The sequence below is a fragment of the Pelophylax lessonae genome (assembly GCF_965119305.1).
Source record: "Pelophylax lessonae genome assembly, chromosome: 12".
Lineage (NCBI taxonomy): Eukaryota > Metazoa > Chordata > Amphibia > Anura > Ranidae > Pelophylax > Pelophylax lessonae.
Genome location: NC_138779.1, coordinates 31,435,733 through 31,463,472, shown reverse-complemented (window position 1 = coordinate 31,463,472; position 27,740 = coordinate 31,435,733). Strand labels below are relative to the sequence as shown.

General features: G+C 43.0%; 1 protein-coding gene across 1 annotated transcript in view; it reads right to left on the bottom strand.

Annotated features, from left to right (window-relative positions):
• PEX14 (peroxisomal biogenesis factor 14) overlaps window positions 1-27,740 on the bottom strand; it is a 282,226-nt gene that overhangs the window by 15,040 nt on the left and 239,446 nt on the right. Inside the window, exons 5-6 of the mRNA XM_082274523.1 lie at window positions 17,943-18,028; window positions 4,638-4,740 (exon numbers count right to left, since the gene is read on the bottom strand). Coding sequence (XP_082130649.1) covers window positions 4,638-4,740; window positions 17,943-18,028 — 189 coding nt within the window. The remainder of the gene's footprint in view (window positions 1-4,637; window positions 4,741-17,942; window positions 18,029-27,740) is intronic.

Here is a 27,740-nt window from a genome sequence, read left to right as displayed (position 1 = left end):
AAAATTCTTTCACGATGGTACCTTACCCCCCTATCGGCTTTCTAAATTCTATCCGTCTCACTCGCCACTGTGCTGGCGCACATGTGGACAAGTGGGCAATCTCTATCACACCCTATGGTCATGCAAAAATTTAACGAGTTTCTCGAACCAAATCTTCAATCTTATATCCTCAGTGACGGGTATATTAAATACATCTACACCAGATTTAGCCCTTTTAAATCTGGGGATTGATCGGTTCCCAACACATACCCGATGGATTATAGCTCATATATTGACAGCTGCTAGACTGATGATAACTAGACGTTGGAAAACCACTGAGGCCCCCAATGTTTCTGAGGTAATAGCTTCCGTTAGGTTAACTTATGAATATGAACAGTTATTGGCACTTCGCTTTAACTCAATGCGCACGTTTTTTAAACGTTGGGAATTGTGGTCCTTATGGACCGAACACTAACTGTTATTGATGGTAACTGTCATATTTCAATGTTGGTTCATTGACCCTAACGGGGTGCTTTTTTTTCTAGGTTTCTATGGATTATATGTTGAATGCTTTTTTGGTATTTTCATATGTATATTTTTCTTGTAAAACTCAATAAAAAACTATTTTGGAAGATCAGATATCAACACTAGATGATTTCCTTTCATCTCCTTTTCAAGTAGGGACTGTAAAGTTAAAATGTTGGATTTTCCAAAATTTTCTGTTTTGATAGCAACAGTTTAAATCCCCAATGGGGACACAAACAGCAGTAAAGTAGTAAAAGAGGTCCCCCCCCACCAAAAAAAAAAAAAAACTTTAGCTTTAAGATGCACTTTAACCCCTTTTACTGCCACTGCTGTATTTCTTATGGCAGTTGGGGTGAAGGGTCATATACACTCCACGAGCCGACTGTCGGCTTTTTATTAAATGATCGCTTTCTGTGACCTTTTGGAGTGTAAAACGTCACATCTGGATTCTAGTGTCTCGTTCCTTGGCCCAGGACACATATATGGTGGTCTAAAAGACCCCTGATTTCTCATTAAAGGGAACCTGGTTAAAAAATAATATAACACATAGATGTCTTTACATCTCCTATGTGATATAAAGTTTTAGTTAAAGTTAAAAAAAAATAATAAAAAAAATAAAAAAAGTTACACCCAAGCACTTCTAATTCCCCCCCCCCCCAAAAAAAAAAAAAAGTTTGCAGCCCATACTGCCCAGATGTCTGTACACACATGAAAGTAAACACACCCACTGGGAGTGCCTACACACGAAAAGGTCACTTGTGATACATACAATATATACTACAGCAGGGTGCTGCAACTAAAGGCTGAGTGAACCGAGAGCAGCAGGAGACCTGGACAACACAGTCAGGGGGACTGGTAAGAAGAGCAGTGGTGCGGTTGACCAGGGAGCTAGGTGGTTTGGCATTTTCAGTTGATGTGGAAGAACCCCTGCGTGGGCAACTGGAACAGGTGCATCTGAGCTACTACCTCTGGTGTAATGCCTGGTCAGCCTCAGTAACACAGCATTCAGCCTGGGAAGTCTTTGCAAACCTCCATGTGCAAACCGTGCAAAAAAGGGAGAAAGGCTGGTGCCATGGAAGTTGGCTAAAACAATGTTTTATTAATGCAGGTGAATAATAGAGATGTGCTCAGTTGTGTTTGGGATCCTAGTCCCAACCCACCTGCTCAATACCGCCAGGAAGCCGACACCGCACACCGCTAATCACAGGCAGGGAGACATTTCCTGATCCGCAGCTGCACAGACTGGAAAATGTCTCAATGCCTGTGATTAGTGGTGTGCAGTGTCGGCTTCCTGGCGGGATTTTAGCATGTGAGTTGGGACTAGGATCCCAAACACAACTGAGCGCATCTCTAGTGAACAAGAGTTAAAAAAAAATCCAACGAGTTTCGGCCATCAGGCCTTAATTATGGGCATGGGCAACTGATATTTGTGAATTCCATTTCGTTCAATAAAAGTGGACTGCCATGCCATAAAATGCAGTTTTAACTGGCGCAACTAGCTGGAAAAGCACCTAACACATGAGCATAATCCCCCCAGCACCACAATGTAATGTTTGAGGGTTTTCACTAATCTTCAGGCCTAAAATGATTTTTTTGAAGATATGTACAAAAACAGCTCAGGTGGCAAAAGGGTTCCATGAGAAAGCTGCGTAATCTCAAACTGGTGAAGGGCAGGGCTGTTCTAATTCACTTCCCCCTACTAAGCAGCTGTTTTATTAGCTCAGCGAAACATTCTCTCTTCAAAAAACTATAAATTTACCAGTTTACATTTTTTTGTACAATGACAGGCAGCATTTGTATGACACAGCAGGGGCCTACATAGGACACCTCTTCCTACTAGTGAGTGGAAAAGCTCCATAACTTCCATTGTCTTAAGCCTCAAATACACTTTTTTTTTTTTTTTAACCCAGTGGGTTGAACGAAAAAAAAGCAGACAGCTTAGGTCAGAGCCACTGTACTAACAATCTGATGTTAGTACAGCGATCTCCCCTGCTGTGCTCTCCAATCCACGCTCTCAGCCATAGGCTGAGAGAGCCCATGGAGGCCGGTCGGCAGACCTTTTTTGGTCATGACCCTTCGGACCCGCTGCCAAACACATGGGCCAAATGTCAGCCGGTTTCTATAGAACAGGCCATTTCCGCGAAATATTTGGCCGAAGTGTACTAGGTTTAACCACTTAAGCCCCGGAAGATTTTACCCCCTTCCTGACCAGGGTTTTTTTTTGCGATTTTTTACTGCGTGACTTTAACGGACAATTGCGCGGTCGCACGACGCTGTACCTAAACAAATTTGACGTCCTTTTTATCCCACAAACAGAGCTTTCTTTTGGTGGTATTTGATCACCTGTGTAATTTTTACTTTTTGCGCTATAAACAAAAAAAGAGCGACAATTTTGCAAAAACAACAATATTTTTCACATTTTTTTATATGAAATTCCCCCTTAAAAAAATGTAAAAATCTAAATTTTTTAACATTTTTGGCCAATTTGTTTTCTGCTACATATGTTTGGTAAAAAAAAAAAATCGCAATAAGCGTATTTTAATTGGTTTGCGCAAAAGTTATTGCGTTTACTAACTAAGGGAAAGATTTCTGTCATTTTTTGTGTTTTTTTTTTTAACGCGTAATGGCGGCGCTCTGCGATTTTTTTTGCGGGACTGCGACAGATCGGACCCTTGACTGACATTTTTGACACTTTTGGGGTTACCAGTGACATTACTGCAGTAATCAGTGCTATACATATGCACTGTTACTGTAAAATGACACTGGTAGTGAAGGGGTTAACTTTATTTGAGAGGGAGGGGTTATGTGTGTCCCTAGGGGCGTGATTCTTACTGTGATTGGCTGTGGCTTGAAGTGTAGGTACAATGATCAACGGTCCTACATAGTAGAACCGTATGATCACTATTTCTACACAGGGGAGAATGACAGGCGGCTTGTTTACATCAGCCGCCTGCTTTTCTCCCTCTGCACCGACGATCGGCGAGTGACCGGCGGACATCGGGTCCGCCGGTCACACGCACGGACTTGCTGGGGAACGAGCCGGGGCGGGAGCCCGCTATTGGCTCCCAAGCAAGTGACAGGCTAGTGACGTACCGGTACGTCACTTTGCCTGGCCGGGGCTGACTGCCGACGTATATCGCCGTGCGGCGGTCGGCAACCGGTTAAAGAGGTTGTAAACCTTGAGGGAAAAAAAAAACTGTAAGACAAAGGCATAATGAGCTAGTATGCATAATTTACTAGCTCATTATGCAATGCTTACCTTAAAACAAAGCCGTCCAATGGCGCCCACACACAGCTGAGAAAGCAGACATCTTCCCCGGTATATTTATCAGGTTTGTGGGCTATGGTGCTGTGAGTGGCCGGAGCCGTGATAACGTCACTCCAGCACATGCACGCGGGAGCCTCCGGTAAGCCGGACCGTTAGAGCCCATGCGCCGATGACGTCATCGGCTGCGTGCACTCTGAATATCTCCGAAACTGTGCAAGTTTAGGAGATATTTACAGTACCTACAGGTAAGCCTTATTATAGGCCTTATTATAGGCTTACCTGTAGGTACGATTACAAAAAAGACTTTACTTCCTCTGTAAGTTTCAAGTGACATGCATAATTTTATACTTCCAGTGGCCTTTTCTTGTGTTATGGTGAAATTCTTCTTTAATGTTTACGTTATTACAGTACATTTTTCAATTAATTTAATTATTTGACACATCCAAAAACCCGGCCCGTTTCAGTAAGTCACACTGCAAGCACCTTGCAGTGTATTGGAAGATGTAACAGTGGCTGTAATCCGGCACAGACTATTCCCACATCTTGACACATGTGCACACACCTTGCTGTCACACTGAGGAGTCTGAAGTCAAAACCTCCCATTACACTAAAGGGCTGTCACTCCAGTCCCCTTATTAATATTCCGAGGTTGGGATCCTTTCCGTAAAAACATAATTAATTGAGGCCGCAGCGACAGTAAACAAGCAATTTTAAATTAAACCGAAATGACGGCGTCCTCATTTGCAAATGTGAACAGATTTTGTGTGCAGATAAATGAAGTCACCATGTCTATGAGGGTGTGTGAAGAGGAGGGGGGGCGCGCCTGGCGTGTGCGCGAAGCTGGGATGGAGTCGTTAATCGTTACCTGTCTGCGTGACGTTGCCACTCAACTCCAAGACGCTGGACTCGATGCGCTGCAGCTGCTTGCGGCTCTCCCTGCTGCCGACGATTAGCGGAAGCAGGTATCTCTAGAAGAGGCAATGACAGCAAAATGAATATAAATATGTAAATTGTAGCATTGCGTTTAAAGAAGAATTTAACGAAAAAAAACAAATGCAGGGTATTGTTTTAAAATGAGAGGGTGCTCAATAATCAAGCAACAGAAAACTAACACATTTCATCTGCTGAAAGAAAAAATATCAATTTACTCCAATCTGAGTTCTAGGTTATGCCATGAAACCAGATTCCAGAGAGCTCCTCACAATCGCGGTGGCTGGGTCTGCTTCCTGAATCTGTGCTGTACAACTTTCTATTTGCCTGCTTTATCACCAACTAGAATTATACCAAGGGAGGCCTAAATTGGATGGATGTAAGAAACCAAATAATCACCGGCTTAGTGGTTAGCACTTCCACCTTGGAGCACTGAGGTCCTTGGTCCAAACCTTAGCAAGGACACTATCTGTATAGAGCTTACATGTATTACAGTTTCTTTCCAGACTCCAAAAACATGCTTAAAGCGGAGTTCCACCCAAAAGTGGAACTTCTGGTCATTTGCGTCCCCCCCCCCCCCTCCGGTGCCACATTTGGCACCTTTCAGGGGGAAGGGGGGAACGGGTACCTGTTTTTGACAGGTACCTTCCCCATTTCCAGGAGACGGCGCCGTGGCGCCATCCTGCAGAAGTTTGGCCCCCTCCTCCTTCCCCCGCCGATGATCCAATCCGAATGCGCAGCATACTTCGCGCATGCGCAGTAAGGACCCACCCGTAAAGCCGCAAGGCTTCACTGCCGGGTTCCCATACCGGCAATGGCGGCGGCAGCACCCGACAGCCGATGGAAACATTGGCTGCGGTGCAGACATCGCTGGACTCCAGGACAGGTAAGTGTCCTAATATTAAAAGTCAGCAGCTACAGTATGTGTAGCTGCTGACTTTTAATTTTTGGAGGGGGGGGGGGGGGGGCGGAACTCCGCTTTAACTAAAGTACAGCAAAGTCACCAACAAGAATCAAAATGAGTGCAAGATAGATTTTTAGATAGGTAGAATAATTCTTGAAATATTTTTATTAAATTTCTTCACATACATAACAAATACAAATAAGACATTACAAAACAAAAACATCAATTTACAGAAAACCATAAAATGTTGGTGTACCCAGCATAAGTGTTACCCTTCAACTATTTTTCTTTTTATTTCCCCTTTCCTTTTTTCCCCCCAAAAAAATAAAATTAAAAAAATAAAACCACCCACACCATACATCTTTTCAATATATAATTCACACTTTGTACAGTTACTGCACTTTAAGTGCCATTAAACGCACATCATACAAAACTATCAATAAATGGTGTATTACATGCTGTTCATACTCACTGGTTAACCATAAACCTGATTGATCCGGCTGCTCTTTATCTCCCCTTCTGTCCAAGTCCCCAACTCAGCTAGGGAGTTTGCAGCTGTGGTGGTATCTCTGCACATGCTCAGATTTCAGTGAGTTTCTATGCTGAGTATTTCCTCCCTATCACATCTGAGCAGCCCATGTAACTATAGAGTCACACATGTGGGCATATATACAGTGGTAAATGACATCCTACTCCCTCCCTCCTCCTTGCCCACTAACCAGCTAAACACAAGGACGGCAAGATATTACATCTTCATTGACGGAGGCTTCACCTCCCTCTTATTTTAAGACACAGGCTGGAGGGGGTATGACTCAGCCTGAGACTGGTAGTAATCTGCACCACGCCATGTTGTTGCCAATAAATAATAAAGATTTGATTTTAAATATATATTTTATATGACAATTTAAATCAGTTTATTGATGTTATTTGTTTTTGAACATGTGACCAGCAGCAGAGGACTAGAAGCTCCTCCTGCCACTATTTCCCTGCAGACAGACTGGAAGAGAGCTGGGTCATGTGACAGCTGTATATCGATAAGTAAAAAGGTACTTAGATATATATATATTTTTTAAAATTAAAATAATTACAGTGCCATCATCCACATACAGGAATAGAAGGGATAATGTAAATTAAACAGTGTGGGTTTAGTCTCAGTTTAAGAATAAAAACAAATTTTATTGAAGAAGGCCGACAGTCCACAATGGAGTCCAGCACTTGGCTTGCATGGTTTTATACGGTATATTCTCAGGTCTGGCATATGTAATATTAACTGAACTGTGCATTTAGGTTTGCAAACAGGCCTTATTGTTAAGGCTTCATTCACATGTTAGCGTTGCGATCACGGGCAGAATCACCGTGATTCTGCCCGCGATCCGGAAATCATTGCAAATCGCGGGACGCCTGTGCGTTGCCCGTGATTTGCAATAGCACCCCAAACGCTGTTCGATGTTGCCGCGATTTCCGCCTGCCGAATCGCGGTAACATCCCGCAAAAGAAACGCGGGACGCATGACGCCCAAAAAAGGTACAAGAGCTTCTTTGGGGATCGCGGGTGATTCTGCCCGCGATCGCAGCGCTGACATGTGAATGAAGCTTGAATGAAAACAGTTTTCCAAAATTATTTGATGAATACTTTAAACAAATGTAATAATATTGTGTTGGTTTTAATTAATGTTAATTCATTTTTATTGTATGCAGTCACAATAACTTGGTATTAAGCCACGTTTGCTTGATGCCAAACCTCAACTGATGACTCTTATTTAGAAAATGACTTGGGAGCAGCAGCATCATAAATAGAACCAAATTCTAGAAGACTCAAAGTGGCCAGTCACACAATGTTCCTGATTTACATACGCTACTGTGCAAAAATCTTAGGCAGGTGTGAAAAAATTCTGAAAATGAAGAATGCTTTTAGAAATTCAAGTGTTAATAGTTATATTTTCATCAATTAAGAAAATGGGAAGTAAATGAACAGAGGAGAAATCCAAATCAAATCAATATTTGGGGTGACCACCCTTTGTCTTCAAAACAGAATCAATTCTTCTAGGTATACTTGCACACAGTTTTTGAAGGAACGCAGCAGGTAGGTTCCAAAACATCTTGGAAGAACTAACCACCGATCTTCTGTGGATGTAGGCTGCCTCAAATCCTTCTGCCTCTTCATGTAATTCCAGACAAACTGAATTATTTTGAGATTAGGGCTCTGTGGGGGGCTAAACCATTACCTCCAGGTCTCCCCGTTCTTCTTTACACAGAAGATAGTTCTTAATGACAATGGCCATATGTTTACTGCAGAAAACAGTTGGGGCCAATCATACGCCTCCCTGATGGATAAGTATCTGCCTGTATTTCTCAGCACTGAGGACACCATTGATCCTGACCAAATCTCCAACTCCATTTGCAGAAATACAGCCCCAAACTTTCAAGGAAACCCCAACCATGCTTCACTGCAGACACTTATTAATGTACTGCTTCCCAGCCCCAAACTGCCCCCTGCTACAGCGAAATATGTCACTTTTTGACTGCTCAGTTCAAAGTACATGTTGCCATTTTTCTCTACCCTAGTTCCTAGGTTTTCATGCATAGTTGAGTCGCTTCGTCTTGTTTCCACGTAGGAGGTATGGTTTTTTTTGGCTGCAATTCTTCCATGAAGACCACTTCTGGCCAGACTTCTCCATGTATGGGTATGTCGGCTTCGCAGGAGCGCTCCCCCGTTAGGCAGTGGGTAAGCCAATCCATGGGGGTGGCAGCCGCGATTGCCACCGGGCACCCGCGATTGCTACCCGTGGAGAGAGAACGACGGTCTGCTGTTGTAAACACAGCAGACCGCTGTTCTCTCAGGAATGAACACAGAGCGCCTGTGATCCTCCTATATAGGATCACAGGTCTCTGTGTTGACTCCACAACTCCCTCCCCTATACAGTTAGAAAACACTCCCCTAGGCACACACGTAACCCTTTGATCGCCTTTGAGTTACCCCTTCCCTGCCAGTGTCATTATTACAGTAACAGTACATATTTTTAGCACTGATTACTGTAGTAATGTCACTGGTACCCCCAAAAGTGTCAAAAATGTCAGTTAGGTGTCCAATCTGTCCTGCCACCAATGTCACAGCCCTGCTAAAAATCGCACATCGCTGCCATTACTAGTAAAAGAAAAAAAAAAGAAAAATTACATAAATCTTTCCCCTAGTTTGTAGATGTGATAATTTTTCGTGCAAACCAACCATCAAAATACGCTTATTGGGATTTTTTTTTTTTACCACAATTATGTAGCAGAATAAAAATTGGCCTAAAATGATTTAAAAAATTAGATTTTTACATTTTTTTTATTGGGAATGTTATATAGCAGAAAGTGAAAAAAATGTCTTTTTTTTTTAATCAGAATTGTCGCTCTTTTTGTGTATAGCGCAAAAAATAAAAACCGCAGAGGTGATCAAAAACAACCAAAAGAAAAAAAGGACATCAATTTTATTTAGGTGCAGCGTCGCATGACCGCACAATTGTCCGTTAAAGTAACGCAGTGCCGAATCGCAAAAAATTACCTGGTGATAAAGGGGGTAAAACCTTCCAGTTCAGAAGTGGTTAAAGGGAATCTGTCAGGATAGGATGTATGACAATTGCCACTACTGACTTGGGTTTAAAAGCTGAAGGTTCCATGACCATTAACATTTACTACCTAATGGGTCGCTGACCTAGAATGGGAATGCGGAGCAGGAGTTCATCCTCTTCAGCTTTCAGCGGCTGCATGCTTGATTCACGTCAGCAACTTATTAGGTCTCATGCATACTGGGCATTTAGGTGCGGATAGAAGGCTCACAAGCGCCATCCATCCCCGCTGCCAGCAGCATGTTAAACTCTGAGAAACTGCTGGCTGCACCAAGTGCTACTTATGTATGTGAGTATGTGCCCAGGGATGAATGCCCAGAATGCAGCAGTCTGCATTCCAAACATTCATACCTGGGTGCATACTGCCTTAAACATTAGTACCCCTCAGCGTACCATCCAGCTGCAACAGGCTGTCAGCAGTGGGGCTGAACGATGTGTCTGCGTCTTCCACCTGCACCTAAATGCCAGAGTCTCATTCACTGGGGCCAAAAGCCCAATGTACAAGAGGCCTTAAGTCATGGGTGCTCAATGTGTGGCCCTCCAGCTGTTGCAGAACTACAAGTCCCATGAGGCACTGCAAGCTGCTGACAGCATGATCCTCAAAGGCTGAGGCATGATGGGACTTGCAGTTCCGCAACAGCTGGAGGGCCACAGGCTGAGCTCCCATGCCTTAGGTAGTGAGGATGAAATAAGGATGACAGCCCCAAGGCCCCCACCTCTAACACACTGATGACTGCAATCTGTTGGTCAACATTCTCAAACATGATTCCCAGTGCCAAGAGAATGGTAAACGCGTTCTATGGTCACAGCATACACTTCTCCTTTATAACATCAGCATTGTAACAATACAAACAATAGTTATATTTGACAATCGCTTACTTAAAAAAATGTCCCTTTATGTTGTGAGTGCTGCCTGTCTGCTGACCATCTCTTTCCACAAGCCCCTGGATTCCTTCCATGCTTTGCTTCTCCTCCTCTGCTGTTTACTTTACATTTCTAAGGACCAGGGCTTTTATTCAGTGGAAACACGGCGGAACGCAGTTCCGGCACCTCCAGAACTGACTTTATGTAATGGCAAAGGGTGCTGGGGTGTGCTGCAGGGTCTATTGACACTCGTTGCAGGGGGGATCTATTCTAACTGGAGGGGATATATTTTCGCAGGGGGGTCTGTTGTTGCTGAGGTCCATTGCTGCTGGTGGGGGATCTATTGTTGCTGGGGATGGGTCTTATGTTGCTGTTTTTTTTTTAGCCCTCTATTATATTAACAATTGTGTATCTTATTGTAGATACGTATATATATATATATATATATATATATATATATATATATATATATATATATATATATACACAGTTCGCATCTGCTCCTGATGATTGGTTACAACCATGAAACGCGTAGAGCTGTTTTGGATGCAACGCTACAACAATTATGTCCCTATCATTCCTTTATGAATTGCACATTTTTAACCATATTTTATTATATATCGTCCATGTTGGTGCTAGTGCAAAGAGTTAAATAGGACATCATTATGTGCAATCGTACTATGCTATGATGTAATGGGCTGACTTATATGTATTTATTAGATGATATCATCTAAAAATTTTGTATTAATGTCATTATGTTGTGATGTAACATGTATATTTATGAATTAAATGTGATATATTATATATTTATACTGCGTTATGAATTTTATGTACATATATGTAATACTCATGTCAGCTCACTGATTTATTTATTTATATATTTTTTGATTGATTGCAGCCATGTGTTTCACACAAAGTCCCAATTTCCTTTTGTTCTTATTTATCTTGCTGGGGGGGTCAGTTGTTGCTGGGAGAGATCTACTGTTGAGGGAGGGGCCTATTGATGCTGGCTGTAGGGAGATATGTTGTTGCTGCTGGGAGTCTATTGTTGTTGAGGGGGAAATTTTGTTGCGGGTGGTCCATTGTTGTTAAGGGGATCTATTGCTGCTGGCTGCAGGGGATCTATTTTACTACTTTTCTTGTTATCATTCCCAAATTCCATACAAATTACCTAACACCACAAAATGATACTTGGTTCTTATTGTCTAAAAGGGCAGTATTGGGAGGTGGATAAGGGATGGAACCAAGGAATGGTGCTCGGAGGTGGGTAGGGGGCGGAGAAAAGGGGTACCTCTGAAAAAGGGAGTTCCTGCACCTATTCTCTGCGGAAAAAAAAAAGCCCCGTTAAGGACTACATATCCCATGGTACCTTGCTACCTGCAAGCAGTGATTCCTGTACTGACTCTCCCCTGTAGTTCAGAAGGCAGGCTCTGTGGAATGTGTGACACAGCAGCGCCTATTCACAGAGCATAGTGACTACATGTCTCAAAAATCAAGGAAGTAAATGTGTGAGATCTTCACAAGATAAATCTACAAATGTGAAGATTATTTTGAATGATAGGCGTAGGTTCGAAATATTTGAGGTGTGCGGAAATTAGTATATGATTTTATACTTTGAAAATAGATACACTTTGAGCTACATTCCATTTTCTGTTCCAAGGAACAAATCCCCTGACAGCCACTGGTTTCATATTAATGATCAGGATCCCAGACAATTAGTTCACAATCGTTTAACCACCATACAGCCAATCAGAAGGATTACATGAGATCTGTTTACTAACAAACCTGCTGGCTATAGCTGACACTGAGCCTCGCACAGAGAGAGAGGTGCTGTGGCCGCTAAAGCCGGCAGGCAGATTACAGTAAAAATGTAATTAAGAAAACAATTAAAAATTTGATTAAAAAAAAACATGATGTATAAAATAGCCAAAAATATATTTATATTTTTTGTCCATTTGTCAGCTCACAATAAAACTACATGCAAGGTATTTATTAAAACAGCATACAGAATTAAAGTGTTACAGGTCTTTAAAAAAAAAAGAATTATATAAAGATGATTTAGTGGTTTTGTCAAATTAACATACACTGATGTTACTAAATTTAGTCATCAGAGTTCTGGTCATGAAGTGGTTAAGACGAAGTATGCATTGGCAGCTCCCAGATTGTTATGCTCACTGGTTTTCTTTTTCTCTGCCCGACTGCCCCAGCGTCCCTTTAAAAGGTTTTGAATGCAAAGGTGGCGTGACGCATCGGTGATCATGTGACCACTGTGATTGGCTGCCACAGTGGTCACATGATCAGCTCTCAGTACCACCAGATCCCGATTGTTAGTGGGGACAGAGAGCGTTCTTTGACATCTCGGTCTCAGGACAGAAACATTGGCCAGACCGTGAAGCAGTGGCAGCCCGTCCATTGGGGGCGCAGGGGCACTGCCCCCCCTATCCCTAATCGACATGCAGGGCGCCGAACACATGGATTCCAATGGGGTTTTTCTTTTTTTTTTGAAGCACGTGATTAGAGCCAGAGGCACTAATAGGTTTCAAAAAAGGGTGGACTCGGGGCGCAGAGCACTGTGCCCTGAGCCCACCCAGTTGTGTGACAATAGCGAATGAATATTCACTATTGCCACACTGATTCTCCTCCTTGCCAATCAGGAAGTGGGTCCTGAGACCCGTTTCCCCATTGGTCGAAAGGAGAAGCCATGCTATTGGCCAAGGAGGAGGGAGGAGACTGAAGGGGAAGCTGCCGCCTACCCAGGGTGAGTGAGCCGACAACCGGGGGGGGGTTAGATGTGCGGGCTGGAGCGGTCCGGGGGGGGGGGGGTATGGTGTGGTCTGTCTGCCGCCCCCCCGGCCCATGGATCACCAGCCGCCACTGCCGTGAAGCATGTGTGTGGCATGTGGGTTTTAAAGTGGTTCTACAGGCAGAAGGTTTTTTTATCTTAATGCATTCTTTGCATTAAGATAAAAAACCTTCTGTGTGCAGCAGCTCCCCTAATACTTACCTGAGCCCCATCTCAATCCAGCGATGTTGCATTTGAGCCACGAAGTCCGGGGACTCTCCCCTCTGATTGGCCGAGACACAGCAGAGGGCACTATAGGCTCCCACTGCTGTCAATCAAAGTCAGTGAGTTAATGAGGAGAAATAGGGGAAGGGGCCCGAGTCGCGAATGGATACAAAGAGCAGCGGCTCAGCTTGGGTGTGCTGCTTGCTGTGGGGGCAATTGGCAGGAGGGAGGGGCCAAGAGCACCAGCAAGGGACCCAAGAAGAGGAGGATCCAGGCTGCTTTGTGCAAAATCTCTGCAAATAGCAGGTAAGTAGAACATGTTTTAATTTTTAAATAAAAAAAGTAAGGCTTTAGTAACACTTAAAAGTCCGCCCTTTTGTGTTACGTGGGCATCAACAGGTCAATATCATACTTCCACATTTCCTAGAAATGTTTCATAACAATATGTTTATTTCCCCTGACCATTTCATTTGCAGCGTGTCATTTTCCCCAAAACTACAGGTACTCTTTAATCTGCTGATTTCACTGAACTTGTTGATGGAAATCATGAAAAAACCTGTGATTATTCTCATGAGAACTAAAGAAGTAGAGTAATAATATACATGATTAATCACATATTTTGGGTGTAGCTTCCATAATGATTACACAATTACTGGGATAAACAATAGCTGTTTTGACAAACTATGTTATATTAGCACTGGGACACACCACGGCGGAGAGGTTAGGAATAGGCTTTTTAGATCAGGGCCCCCCTCATTGAATTAATAATGCAGTGTTGATTGTCCAATAATAAAATACTATATTTTTGGACAGTCATGATAATATTCACTAAACTAATATAACATAGTGGTGACTGCCGTTTCTTTCTCTTAAGGCTACGTTCACATGTGGGCGCAGTGGATCATGGGCAGAATCACCGCGATCAGGAAATCATTGCAAATCGCGGGACGCCTGTGCGATGCCCGTGATTTGCAATGGCACCCCAAACACTATGCGATGTTGCCGCGATTTCCGCCTGCCAAATTGCGGTAACATGGTGCAAACAGAATCGCAGAACGCATGATGCACAAAAGAAGCTCTTGTACCTTTTTTAGGCGTCCAGCGATTCTGTTTGCGCAATGTTACCGCGATTCGCCAGGCGGAAATCGCAGCAACATCGCACGCACAGCGTTTGGGGTGCCACGGGCATCGCACAGGCGTCCCGCGATTTGCAATGATTTCCGGATCGCGGGCAGAATCACGGCGATTCTGCCCTGATCCGCTACGGCCACATGTGAACGTAGCCTAAGGGATTTGTATAGACATGATCAAATCTTATCCTCAGACCTCCCTCTCCCCTTCTAGATTATGTTCCTGCAGCAAGAACCAGCTTTTATTACCTCCAGTGACATCATCAGCTAGCTGCTCTTACAGCAGCAGCTGCTGGAGGGTCAATTCCTATTGATGTGGGCCAGAACTACATCTCCCGAGAGTCCTTTCTCTACATACAGTGGTTGGGCAGGCTTATGAAAGTCAAGGTAGCAGTACTGACAGAGAGAAGTGCAGCGCTAAAAATAAATAAATAAAAGTCCAAAGTCTAATGGGATTAAAACTTCAAGTGTAGAAGCGAATGGGAGGGTTGATCAGGTAGAGATCCAGAAAGAGCCACCACCAACACCGGACACACACTGCCTCTTACCCCAAATAATGGACCTCCTGTAAAAAAAGGTCAAACTGGCATGATAATATCCTAAGTGACTGGAGCCCCAAACACCATTTATTCCTCAGAGGTCCCTCTCAGATAACACAGAATCCTCTTCGTTAAGTCAAGAGGCTTTTGTTGTCAGTCCTTAGATTAGCAGTGTCCTGGTCTATATTGCTGTACTTCTCACTGACAACGGAAGGGCCGGTGTTCCATGAAAAAACCCTACCCGTGAAAATTCCCTACCCTCGTCACTTCCGGCGCACCTACGTCATGGAACAGCTGAGCAGGTTACCATTGCGCATGCTCAGAGGTCCGGAGGGTAGGGAATTTTGACGGGGTAGTGTGTTGTAACGTTAATCTGCAACGTTACAACACACTACCCCGTCAAAATTCCCTACCCTCCGGACCTCTGAGCATGCGCAATGGTAACCTGCTCAGCTGTTCCATGAGGTATGTGCACCAGAAGTGGCACCGGAAGTGACAAGGTGTGGAATTTTCACGAGGTATGGTTTTCTAACGTTACACCGGGAGTCTGAGGAGACCTGCCATCTAGACCGGGACACTGCTAATGTTTTTACCGGGTGAAAATAAAGGGAACAAAGCCTAAAAAGACAACTAATACAGCCACCACATCCAAGGACTGACACCAAAAGCCTCTGGACTTAACAAAGAGGATTCTGTGTTATCACCACCAACACCAGACACATTGCCTCTTACCCCAAATAATGGACCTCCTGTAAAGAAGGTCATACTGGCATGATAATATCCTCAGTGATTGGAGCCCCAAACACTATTCATTCCTCAGAGGTCCCTCTCAGATAACACAGAATCCTCTTCGTTAAGTCCAGAGGGCTTTTGGTGTCAGTCCTTAGACGTGGTGGCTGTATTAGTTGTCTTTTTAGGCTTTTTGTTCCCTTTATTTTCACCTGGTGAAAACATTAGCATTGTCCCGGTCTTGATGGCAGGTCTCCTCGGACTCCCGGCCCTTCCGTTAGCAGTGAGAAGTACAGCACTATAGACCAGGACACTGCTAATCTAAGGACTGACAACAAAAGCCTCTGGACTTAAGAGGATTCTGAGAGGGACCTCTGAGGAATGAATGGTGTTTGGGGCTCCAATCACTGAGGATATTATCATGCCAGTTTGACCTTCTTTACAGGAGGTCCATTATTTGGGGTAAGAGGCAGTGTTTCTGGTGTTGGTGGTGGCTCTTTCTGGATCTCTACCTGATCAACCCACGCATTCGCTTCTACACTTGCAGTTTTAATCCCATTAGACTTTGGACTTTTATTTATTTTTAGCTCTGCACTTTTCTCTGTCATTGTTATCTTACATAGTTACATAGTTAGTCAGGTTGAAAAAAGACACAAGTCCATCTGGCTCAACCAATAAAAAACAGTAATGAAAACCCAGCCATACAATCCCATATACACAATCCTATACCTGCAGTTGATCCAGAGGAAGGCGAAAAAAAAAAAAAAAGCCAGCAAAAGCATTATCCAATTTGCTACAGCAGGGGAATAAATTCCTTCCTGATCCCCCCGAGAGGCAATCGGATATTCCCTGGATCAACTTTACCTATAAATATTAGTACCCACTTATGTTATGTACACCCAGGAAAGAATCCAGGCCTTTTTTAAAGCAATCTAGTGAGCTGGCCAGAACCACCTCTGGAGGGAGTCTATTTCACATTTTCACAGCTCTTACGGTGAAGAAACCTATCTGTATTTGGAGATGACATCTGTTTTCCTATAGACGTAAAGAGTGCCCCCTTGGCATCTGTGTTGACCTTAAAGTGAATAACTCAACACCAAGTTCACTATATGGACCCCTTATGTATATATACATGTTGATCATATCCCCCCTTAATCTCCTCTTCTCAAGAGAGAATAAATTCAGTTCCTCTAATCTTTCCTCATAGCTGAGCTCCTCCATGTCTCTTATCAGCTTGGTTGCCCTTCTCTGCACTTTCTCCAGTTCCCTGATATCCTTTTTAAGATCTGGTGCCCAAAACTGAACTGCATATTCCAGATGAGGTCTTACTAATGATTTGTATAGGGGGCTTCCATCTTACAGTCTTATGCTAGTAGTCCTGCATACATATGCTAGCAGCTTGTTCTTAGTGATTATTTGATATATGAGATATCTATGGAATCGTTTGATATATGAGCCATTTATGTCAGTCTAGCGCAGCGTTTTGACAATTTAATAAGGTAGCAGTATTGCTTTGCTTGAAAGAAACCAATGTATGCATGTGGAGAAGGACAGGTTGGTGGGAGATAGGGGGAGCTCTGCAGTCCAGCAGGTGAGACAAGCCCAAACAGGAAGCTCATTTGATTTCTGGCAAATCAACAGTTACTGTTCTGTACTAGCAGCATTGTTTAAAGGATAACACATAGGGAAATGTGCATGTATTGCAGGGATGAATCGAATATTTGTTTTTTAATTTTGTAATTATATACAATTTAATGTAAATTGCTGTAGGTTACTACCCAGCAGCTGAGAGCAACTATCTGTAGTATCGAAAGCTCCAGACTGACTGGTTTACACTTATACAGGGTTATGGATCCTTTCCTTGCCCCATGTGAAAGTGCTGGGCCAATCACAAGGCACCTAGAGGTCTGTCACATAGGACAGGAGGAGTGAGTGTGTTACTATCTCACCCATACCCATAAGTGGTGGGTATTTCACTTTGTGCCTGGCAGAAAAATGAAATTGGGGGAGCGAGGGAAGGTATCTGCTGTGCGGAAGGGGATGGGGGTTAGGTGACCCTCTTCCTTTGCCAACTTTAATGCAGAATATTATACACACAAGCAGCGCTGGTTACAATAAAACACAATAAAATTAGAATGTTCATCAAAGTCCAGCATATATCAAGGTAATCCAAAAGGCCTTTGAGCACGAACTTTCACCCAGGAGCTGGAAACCACACAGTCGTGAGATAGAGCCTCCACCAAATGCAGAATCTGAAAGCTTCATGAGAACTTCACAGTGTATATGTAGTGAAAAATCAGTCATGTCCTTTCTTTACATTCATTTATTCATTCTGGCTGAGCAGTTGAGGAGGTGATAGGAAAGGTAAGTAGGAGGTGGGCTATAAAGAGAACCTGTTACTATGGCCTAAATCAGGCAAGTGGCTTAGTTCAGAAATGTAAAAGGTCTACCAGCACTTACCTTATACAGGTGGTGGAAGCCAAATGCAATCCCAGCTAAAATAACAGCAAGGGCTCCATATTCTCTCCAGCGTGAGCCAGGGGGACCTGTATGAAGGAAATATGGACAGATATGTGAAACTGTATTTTAAGGACTAAATCATGGGGCAATTATGCTGCTGGAGAAAGTGGATTTAACAGTATTGAACAGAATGCATGTTAAGATTGGCCTCCCCTACATGTTGAACAACCAGATCTACGCCACTCCTGCACATTTTCTCCACAATAAATAGAGGAATCATTCTGTTGTTGGGTAACACTGACAGTTTTTAAGACTGAATATGACATATATATGAATATATAAGAGACAAACACTTCTCTGTGAGAAGATATTGGAAGTAGTAGCTTCCATTGAAAGCATAATTATACATTGCATTTCTTCATGTCCGAATCCCTTTAACACACATGAAGAACCTGAATTGTGGAAGTTGTGTCCAAAAAAGGCAAGCAGAGGGATACTTACTAGTCACAGGTATTGTGCAGCTGATCTTATGCCCCTTACTGACTTACTATACCTTGTTCTGCATTGTGTCTTTGTGTGGAGATGGCCATCTTGGAAAATCCCTGGCTTTGCTTCTGCATTTCAGAGCTTCCCCCCTGTTGACTGCTTGGGGAGTATTCAAAAAGCAGCAAGGGAAATGGAGGAAGCACAGGGATACATAACAGATAAAGCGGAAGCAAGAAGATTCTTGCACTGCAGGTCCTTAGGTACAGCTTCCACTCCAACAAGGAGAACAGTGAGCAATACAGTAAACAAAGGGCCGTTTTTTCAGACTTTGGGGGTGCGAGGTGAGTGGGAAATGCCCTAGTATCAATGGGAGTAAACATTGGATCATTGTTGGTGTCAGTGGGAAAAATGGAGCCCCACTGTGGGTGTCAAGGGGTGGAATGGTGCCCCATTGTGGATGTCAAGGGGGAGGAATGGTGCCCCATTGTGGGTGTCAAGGGGGAGGAATGGTGCCCCATTGTGGGTGTCAAGGGGGGAGGAATGGTGCCCCATTGTGGGTGTCAAGGGGGGAGGAATGGTGCCCCATTGTGGGTGTCAAGGGGGGAGGAATAGTGCCCCATTGTGGGTGTCAAGGGGGGAGGAATGGTGCCCCATTGTGGGTGTCAGGGGGGAGGAATGGTTCCCCATTGTGGGTGTCAGGGGGGAGGAATGGTGCCCCATTGTGGGTGTCAGGGGGAGGAATGGTGCCCCATTGTGGGTGTCAGGGGGAGGAATGGTGCCCCACTGTGGGTGTCAGGGGGAGCAATGGTGCCCCATTGTGGGTGTCAGGGGAAGGAGTGGTGTGCCATTGTGGGTGTCTGGGGGAGGAATGGTGCCCCATTGTGGGTGCCAGGGGGAGGAATAGCACCCCATTGTTGGTATCAGCAGGAAGCATTGTGCCCCATCGGTATCAGGGGAAGGAATAATGCTCCACCATTGGTGTCAGTGGATGGGTGGAATTGCGCACCCTAGTTTGTGTCCCTGGAAGGAATATGCCCCAAGGGCCAGTTATAGGCAGGCAAAGGGCTACATCTGGCCCCTGGGCCGCAGTTTGTAGACCACTGCCTTAGATGATCTCACACTGCATAGATACAGTTTTGAGTCTACTGAATGGGAATGCATAGACACAGGAAGTATATTGATGGTTTTCAGGCAAATGTAAGACAAAATGTAATTCTTTCATAGTAATGCGCAGGAATAATTGACATTTTATAGATCGCAAATCTTTACCTTTTGAGTTCATAGCCAGTTTAAGAGAGGTCTTGTGTGTGGTGGTGTAACCCTAACTGTAGAAAAGCACATTGGATCAGTCCTATCCATTATCCTCTGAAGATATCAGTTGTCTTTCTTTCCCCCCTCCCTCTCGGCCCGCTTTTCTCTCTCTCCCACCCCGACTCTCCCTGCCTCATTCTTATGTTCGTTTTTCTTTTTTAATTTTGCCACGAGACAGACTTGTGTCACTTAATGTAAAACGAGTGAGATGGCATTTCGGCTCTGAGGCTTTATAGACTTGCTGAACTTTTGTGAAAGATCATCCCAGTCCCGTTTCATTAATAATGAAAGGGAGGGGGCAATAAAATCGCTCACTTCCAGGAGACGCCATAGACTCCGAAGCTTGGGGTTACACTCTTCTTCTGGCATTAATATTTTCCCCTTAACCCCTTAGATATCAGCAGGGGCTGCAAATCATCATCTTTTGGGCATTTATTGGTCGCCCAATATTTACAGTTATCAAAACACAGCAAAAAGACCCGAGTGGTTCAATTTTCCCCCTTTAAATGTATGTTTGCCAAAAATGTATAATTTCGTTTTTGAGTTCATTCCAGTAGGTGGAATCGGGCATTTACCTCTGTATCTATATTTTCAAACCCTCTTATATACCTATGGAAGAGATATAAAACCCAGTTTTGGTCAAGCTTTTTTTGGCAGTTTTACTTACAGCAAAGAAAAGGTTATAAACAGGTAAAAGAAAGTGTGACATAAGGAGCCAATGAATTTGGGAGAAACCAGCCCTGAATAATGTAGAAAAATATAAAAACCCCCAATATTAACCCCAATCTCACCACCAGGGGAGAGGGGCAAGAAAGAGGTTTGGGCAAGAAATGGGTCTTTAAATGATGGCTACCAAAAAAATGCAAACTACAAAGTATATTAAAAAAATATATACATAGTAATTTTTATTATTACAGAGATCGATACAATATACAAACATACATTACACCAAAAGGCCAAATAACGCAACAATAGAAAGACTAAACACACATAATATTGTGTTATCAATGGAAATCAGGACAAAACTGTTTAGTCCTGATATCCATTATTAACACAATATTATGTGTGTTCAATCTTTCTATTGGAGCGTTATTTGGCCCTTTGGAGTAATGTATGTTTGAATATTGTATCAACCTTTGTAATAATAAAAATTACTATGTATAAATTTTTTAACCACTTGCCGACCGCCACACGACTATATACTGCGGCAGTCTGGCGCTCCTGGGCAAAGCGACGTACCGGTACGTCGCTCGCCGACGAGCCTCTAGGGGGCGAGCAAGCTCCGCCGAAGGCGCGCTCTGGCTCCCGCTCGTTCCCTGACATCCCCGTGCGAGTGACCGGCGGCTCCGAAGTCCGCCGGCCACTCGCGATCTCCTGCTGGAGAGGGAGAAAGGCAGGCGGCTGATGTAAACAAAGCCGTCTGTCATTCTCCCTGATCTAACTGCAGAGATCATACTATCCTGCTATGTAGGATCGTATGTCTCTGTGGTTACATCACAAGCCACGCCCCTTGACAGTTAGAATCACGCCCCTAGGGACACTTAACCCATTGATCACCAATAAAGTTAACCCCTTTCATGCCAGTGTCATTTTTACAGTAACAGTGCATATTTTTAGCACTGATTACTGTAGTAATGTCACTGGTACCCCCAAAAGTGTCAAAAATGTCAGTCAGGCGTCCGATCTATCCACCTGCAATGTCGCAGTCCTGCAAAAAAACGCAGATCGCCGCCATTATTAGTTTAAAAAAAAAAAAAAAACAATAAAAATGACATAAATCTTTCCCGTAGTTAGTAAACGCAATAACTTTTGCGCAAACCAATCAAAATCCGCTTATTGCGATTTTTTTTTACCAAAAATATGTAGCAGAAAACAAATTGGCCTAAAATGTTAAAAAATTTAGATTTTTTTAATTTTTTTTTGAGAATTTCATATAAAAATATGAGAAAAATAGTTATTTTTTCAAAATTGTCGCTCTTTTTTTGTTTATAGCGCAAAAAATAAAAAGCGCAGAGGTGATCAAATACCACCAAAAGAAAGCTCTGTTTGTGGGAAAAAAAGGACGTCAATTAAATTTGGGTACAGCATCGCACGACCGCGCAATTGTCTGTTAAAGTCACGCAGTGCCGAATCGCAAAATAGGCCCTGGTCTTTGAGCAGCCAAATCCTCCGGGGCTTAAGTGGTTAAAATACTTTGTAGTTTGTATTTATTTGGTAGTCATCATTTAAAGGCCCGTTTCTTGCCCCTCTCTCCTGGTGGTGAGATTGGGGTTTTTTATATTTTTTCTAAAGGTTATAAACAGTTGGATTTTGTTGCTGCCTGTGTCTCTTTTGGGAAGGCTCGTACATTAATGATTTGTACCGTTTTCGTACAAAAAAAAAAATCAGAAAAGAAAGACTTTGCATGATCAGAAACAAACAACAAAAAAAGCCTTTGTTGTACGAGAATTTTTGTACAAAGTTTTGTTCATCGGTTCCGACTTGCTGTGAAACAACGAGAAAAATTGGACGATCGTTCTCCCGATTTTCTTATAGTGTGTACCCCACTTCTAGTCCAGAGATATGCAAACTGTTGCCCTCCAGCTGTTGCAAAACTACAAGTCCCATCGTGCCTCTGCCTCTGGGTGTCATAAATGTGGCTGTAAGAGTCTTGCTATGCCTCATGGGAATTGTAGTTCTGCAACAGCTGGAGGGCCACAGTTTGCATATCCCTGTTCTAGTCCATAGAAAACCTAAAGTGGAAATTTAGTCAGAAAATGAAATCCTGCTAGATGACTTGAGGTTGACCCCTTTTTCAGGTATAGCTATGTAACACAAAAAGTCAAACAAAACATACGCCACAGCGCAATGAGGCTCGGTTCACATATATGCGTTGCGGGAACCCTGAGAATCCACTGCAGCTTCCTGCATCGCATTCAAATCGCAGGCAGTTCACACTGCCATATGCGAATCGCTGGGGTTGTCAATACAAGGTTTACCACACCCCCCCCAGATCAGTTTGCATATCACGGTGCGAACTGACAGTTGGTACATGAATCGGATTGCATAGGTGTGAACCACCATGCGATCCGACCCAAAAAAGGGTCCTGTGCGTGTTCTGTCCAAATCAGATGCAAATTCTGCCATACAATCTGTATGGCTGAATTCGCATCGCAGAGACATCACATGTGGTTTTCAGAGTAGTGTGCTGCGAATTACATGCGATGTCTGTCATCGCACATATGTGAACCGAGGCTTACAGTGTGAATATTATGCCAAGAGAGTACCCACCTAACTACCCCGACTGTGAGCGTGTAATAATTTAGAAACCAAGTGCGTCTCTAATGACAAAGATGTTAAAGGTGTAAAAATAAGTGCACCCCAAAAACATCAACACCAAAAAAAAATTAATTCCAACTTTGGTCCGAATGCAATGCAAGAAGAATGGCAAGAAGACATTGCACCACTTGCTCAAAAAAAAGAAATTAACTAAAAATATCTAAAATACTAATTTCAGAATGACTGACTTTGCAGAGCGCAACACTTCACAAGGCCTCCAACATTTAAGCAAAAGCCAAGCAAAACTTTTAAAAGTACATATTTTATGCAGTCAATTAAAATTTTTATTTATTTTTGCATTCTTGTCTATTTTTTTGCGAATTATAAAAATATACTCAGGATATTTCAAAAACAATTCCACAAATAAACCCTTATTTTTATTTATTTTTTTTGCATTTTTGTCTTTTTCTTTGTGAATTATAAAAATATATTCAGGATATTTCAAAAACAATTCCCCAAAAGAAATCCTTATTTTTTGTTTTTTTGCATTTTTGTCTATTTCTTTGCGAATTATAAAAATATATTCAGAATATTTCAAAAACAATTCCCCCAAAACAAACCTTATGTATGTTAAAAATAAATATATATAAAATAAAAATAGGTGTAAAAATCATTTTGGTATGCACAGCAGTTAAAGGGTTTTTGTTGAGTAAACCAATACTTAAAAATCTGGTCTGGACACACAGGTTTTCATCAACCCCAGACATGAAAGGGTTAAATCAGATTACATTTACCCCAAAGTACAAAAAAAAATTGAATAAATAAAAATACCTGAAATACTAATTTTAGAATGACTGACTTTGCAGAGAGCAACACTTCACAAGGCCTCCAACATTTTTGTTATGCTAAGAAAACTTTTAAAAGTATTGGCTGAGAAAATATTTTATGCATTAAATTAAAAAAAAAACATATATATATATATTATATTTTTTTTTTATTTCCATTTTTGTCTATTTCTTTGCGAATTATAAAAATATATTCAGGATATTTCAAAAACAATTCCCCAAAAAAACCCTTATTTTATTTTTTTTTTTGCATTTTTGTCTATTTCTTTGCGAATTTTAAAAATATATTCAGGATATTTCAAAAACAATTCCCCAAAGAAACCCTTATTTTATTTTTTTTGCATTTTTGTCTATTTCTTTGCGAATTATGAAAATATATTCAGGATATTTCAAAAACAATTCCCCAAAAAAAACCTTATGTATGTTAAAAAAATATATAAAATAAAAATACCCCAAAGTACAAAAAAAAAAATGAATAAATAAAAATACCTGAAATACAAATTTTAGAATGACTGACTTTGCCGAGAGCAACACTTCACAAGGCCTCCAACATTTTTGTTATGCTAAGCAAAACTACTGGCTGAGCAAAATATTTTATGCATTAAATTAAAATATTCATTTATTTATTTTGTATTTTTGTCTATTTCTTTGCGAATTATAAAAATATATTCAGGATATTTCAAAAACAATTTCCCCAAAAAAACCCTTAGGTATGTTAGAAATAAATACATATAAAATAAAAATAGGTGTAAAAATAATTTTGGTATTCACAGCAGTTAAAGGGTTTTTGTTGAGTAAACCAGCGCATACCAATACTTAAAAAATCTGGTCTGGACACAAAGGTTTTCATCAACCCCAGACATGAAAGGGTTAAATCAGATTACATTTACCGTAAAGTACGAAAAAAAAAAAAAATGCAAGAAAAGTTTAGTGTAAAATGTTCTTTAAAATAGTCAAACTATACTAAAAAATAAAAAAGTATTGAGAACTCCAACCAAGTAAACCATGTAAATGATAATTCGGAGCTGCCTGCACCATTCCGGCTTTATGCAAAACAAACAAATAAAACGCAGGGAAGGTTGTGCAATGGTAGTAACCAAATATTTGGGAGCATGCGAAGATAAATAAGAATCCAGGAAGTCGGATTGCTCTGTTCTCCATTATCCACCCTCACGTACAGATACAGAACAAAACACTCGTTTTTCTTGCTAGGTAAATGAAGTGGCACACCCAAGGGTGTTGTTCCATGGAAAAATGTCAAAAACAACTTAAATTTAACCTCATCTTTGTGGCATTTTTTTTTTCTTTGAAATATCTAACAAAATAAAAAGAGGAGGAGGATGCACAGAACAAAAAAAAAACAAAAAACAATAGTTCTTTTTTTATCTGAGTTTCCAGTTAAACCAGAGGTATAACCGATGTTCAGAAAACTGCTTAGGGCGACCCTTGTAAGGGAGTATGAAAACATCCAAAAGCAGTAACCTGGGAAGAAAATCACTTCACGCTTATCGGCCGATGTGCACAAGCTTCGCTCTGTATCAGAGCTCCCAATGCTGATCAGATTGGACTCCTTGGGCTGGTGGAATGGTAGCAGAGCTCCCCATACTGATCAGATTGGACTCCTTGGGCTGGTGGAATGGTAGCAGAGCTCCCCATACTGATCAGATTGGACTCCTTGGGCTGGTGGAATGGTAGTAGAGCTCCCGAAACTGATTAGATTGGACTCCGTGGGCTGGTTGAACGGTGGGCCTCCCGATACTGATCAGATTGGACTCCCTGGGCTGGTGGAATGGTAGCAGAGCTCCCCATACTGATCAGATTGGACTCCCTGGGCTGGTTGAATGGTAGCAGAGCTCCCCATACTGATCAGATTGGACTCCCTGGGCTGGTTGAATGGTGGGCCTCCCGATACTGATTAGATTGGACTCCCTGGGCTGGTTGAATGGTGGGCCTCCCGATACTGATCAGATTGGACTCCTTGGGCTGGTGGAATGGTAGCAGAGCTCCCCATACTGATAAGATTGGACTCCCTGGGCTGGTGGAATGGTAGCAGAGCTCCCCATACTGATCAGATTGGACTCCTTGGGCTGGTGGAATGGTAGCAGAGCTCCCGATACTGATTAGATTGGACTCCCTGGGCTGGTTGAATGGTGGGCCTCCCGATACTGATCAGATTGGACTCCCTGGGCTGGTGGAATGGTAGCAGAGCTCCCGATACTGATCAGATTGGACTCCCTGGGCTGGTTGAATGGTGGGCCTCCCGATACTGATCAGATTGGACTCCCTGGGCTGGTTGAATGGTGGGCCTCCTGATACTGATCAGATTGGACTCCCTGGGCTGGAAAATGGTAGCAGAGCTCCCGATACTGATCAGATTGGACTCCCTGGGCTGGTTGAATGGTGGGCCTCCTGATACTGATCAGATTGGACTCCCTGGGCCGGTTGAATGGTAGCAGAGCTCCTGATGCTGATCAGATTGGACTCCCTGGGCCGGTTGAATGGTAGCAGACCTCCTGATGCTGATCAGATTGGACTCCCTGGGCTGGTTGAATGGTAGCAGAGCTCCCGATACTGATCAGATTGGACTCCCTGGGCTGGTTGAATGGTGGGACTACTTCAGGGTACAAAAGTTCAAGTCCTGAGCTACTAGCCAGGCCTTAAGAGTTACTCGCCACCAGTTGCCCCGTCCAACCCCCTGCCAGCGGCACCCGTTTCCCCCCGATGCGGCTCCACACTCGCCCTCAGCTTATTTCCACTCGCCTAAATCATGCAGACGAGTGGAAATTTCGAGGGCTGGTATAGAGTATGTATAGTATATAAAGGTGTATATAGGCTGTCCCCGCAAGGTTTAGGAGTGTGTCTATGGGAATGTTTGACCATTCTTCCAGAAGCACATTTGAAAGGTCAGGCACTGATGTTGGACGAGAAGGTCTGGCTCACAGACTCCGCTCTAATTCATCCCAAAGGTGTTCTATCGGGTTGAGGTCAGGACTCTGTGCAGGCCAGTCAAGATCCTCCACTCCAAACTTGCTCATCCATGTCTTCATAGACCTTGCTTTGTGCACTGGTCCAAATCATTTGGTGGATGGGGGGGGGGGATTATGGTGTGGGGTTGTTTTTCAGGGGTTGGGCTTGTGCCCCTTTGTTCCAGTAAAGGGAACTCTTGAGGTGTCAGCATACCAAGACATTTTGGACAATTTCATGCTCCCAAATTTGTGGGAACAGTTTGGGGATGGCACATCCTGTACCAACATGACTGCACACCAGTGCACAAATGCCTCGTTTCCACTGAGCGGAACGGTTCGGGTCGGTACAGTTTGGAAGGGTTAGAATGGTCCGGTCTATTCAGGTGAGCGTTTCCACTGCAAGTTGGGCCACCAGGGACCATGCGGGGTTTACACCAAATGAGGTGTTTGTTTTGCTCTTTCATTTGACATGAGCATTGATGGTTTCCTGTCCGCCAATCAGTGGACTCTATCGTGTGACGCCAGTAGCTCCGCCCTAACCGTACCGTACCATTTCCTATGGCCCTACATCTGAAGCAGGACCAGGAATGGTGCGGTTTGGTTCGGTTGTATGGGCCACTTTCATAATGGAAACACTCAAATTAGCGTACCGTACCGAACCGATCCGCTCAATGGAAACGAGGCAAAAGCAAGGTCCATAAAGAGTCCTGAACTGATCTTTGGGATGAATTAGAGAGGAGACTGTGAGCCAGGCCTTCTCATCCAACATCAGTGCCTGAACTCACAAACGCGCTTCTGGAAGAATGGTCAAACATTCCCATAGACACACTCCTAAACCTTGTGGACAGCCTTCCCAGAAGAGTTGAAGTAGTTCTAGCTATAAAGGGTGGGCCAACCCAATATTGAACCCTACAGACTAAGACTGGGATGCC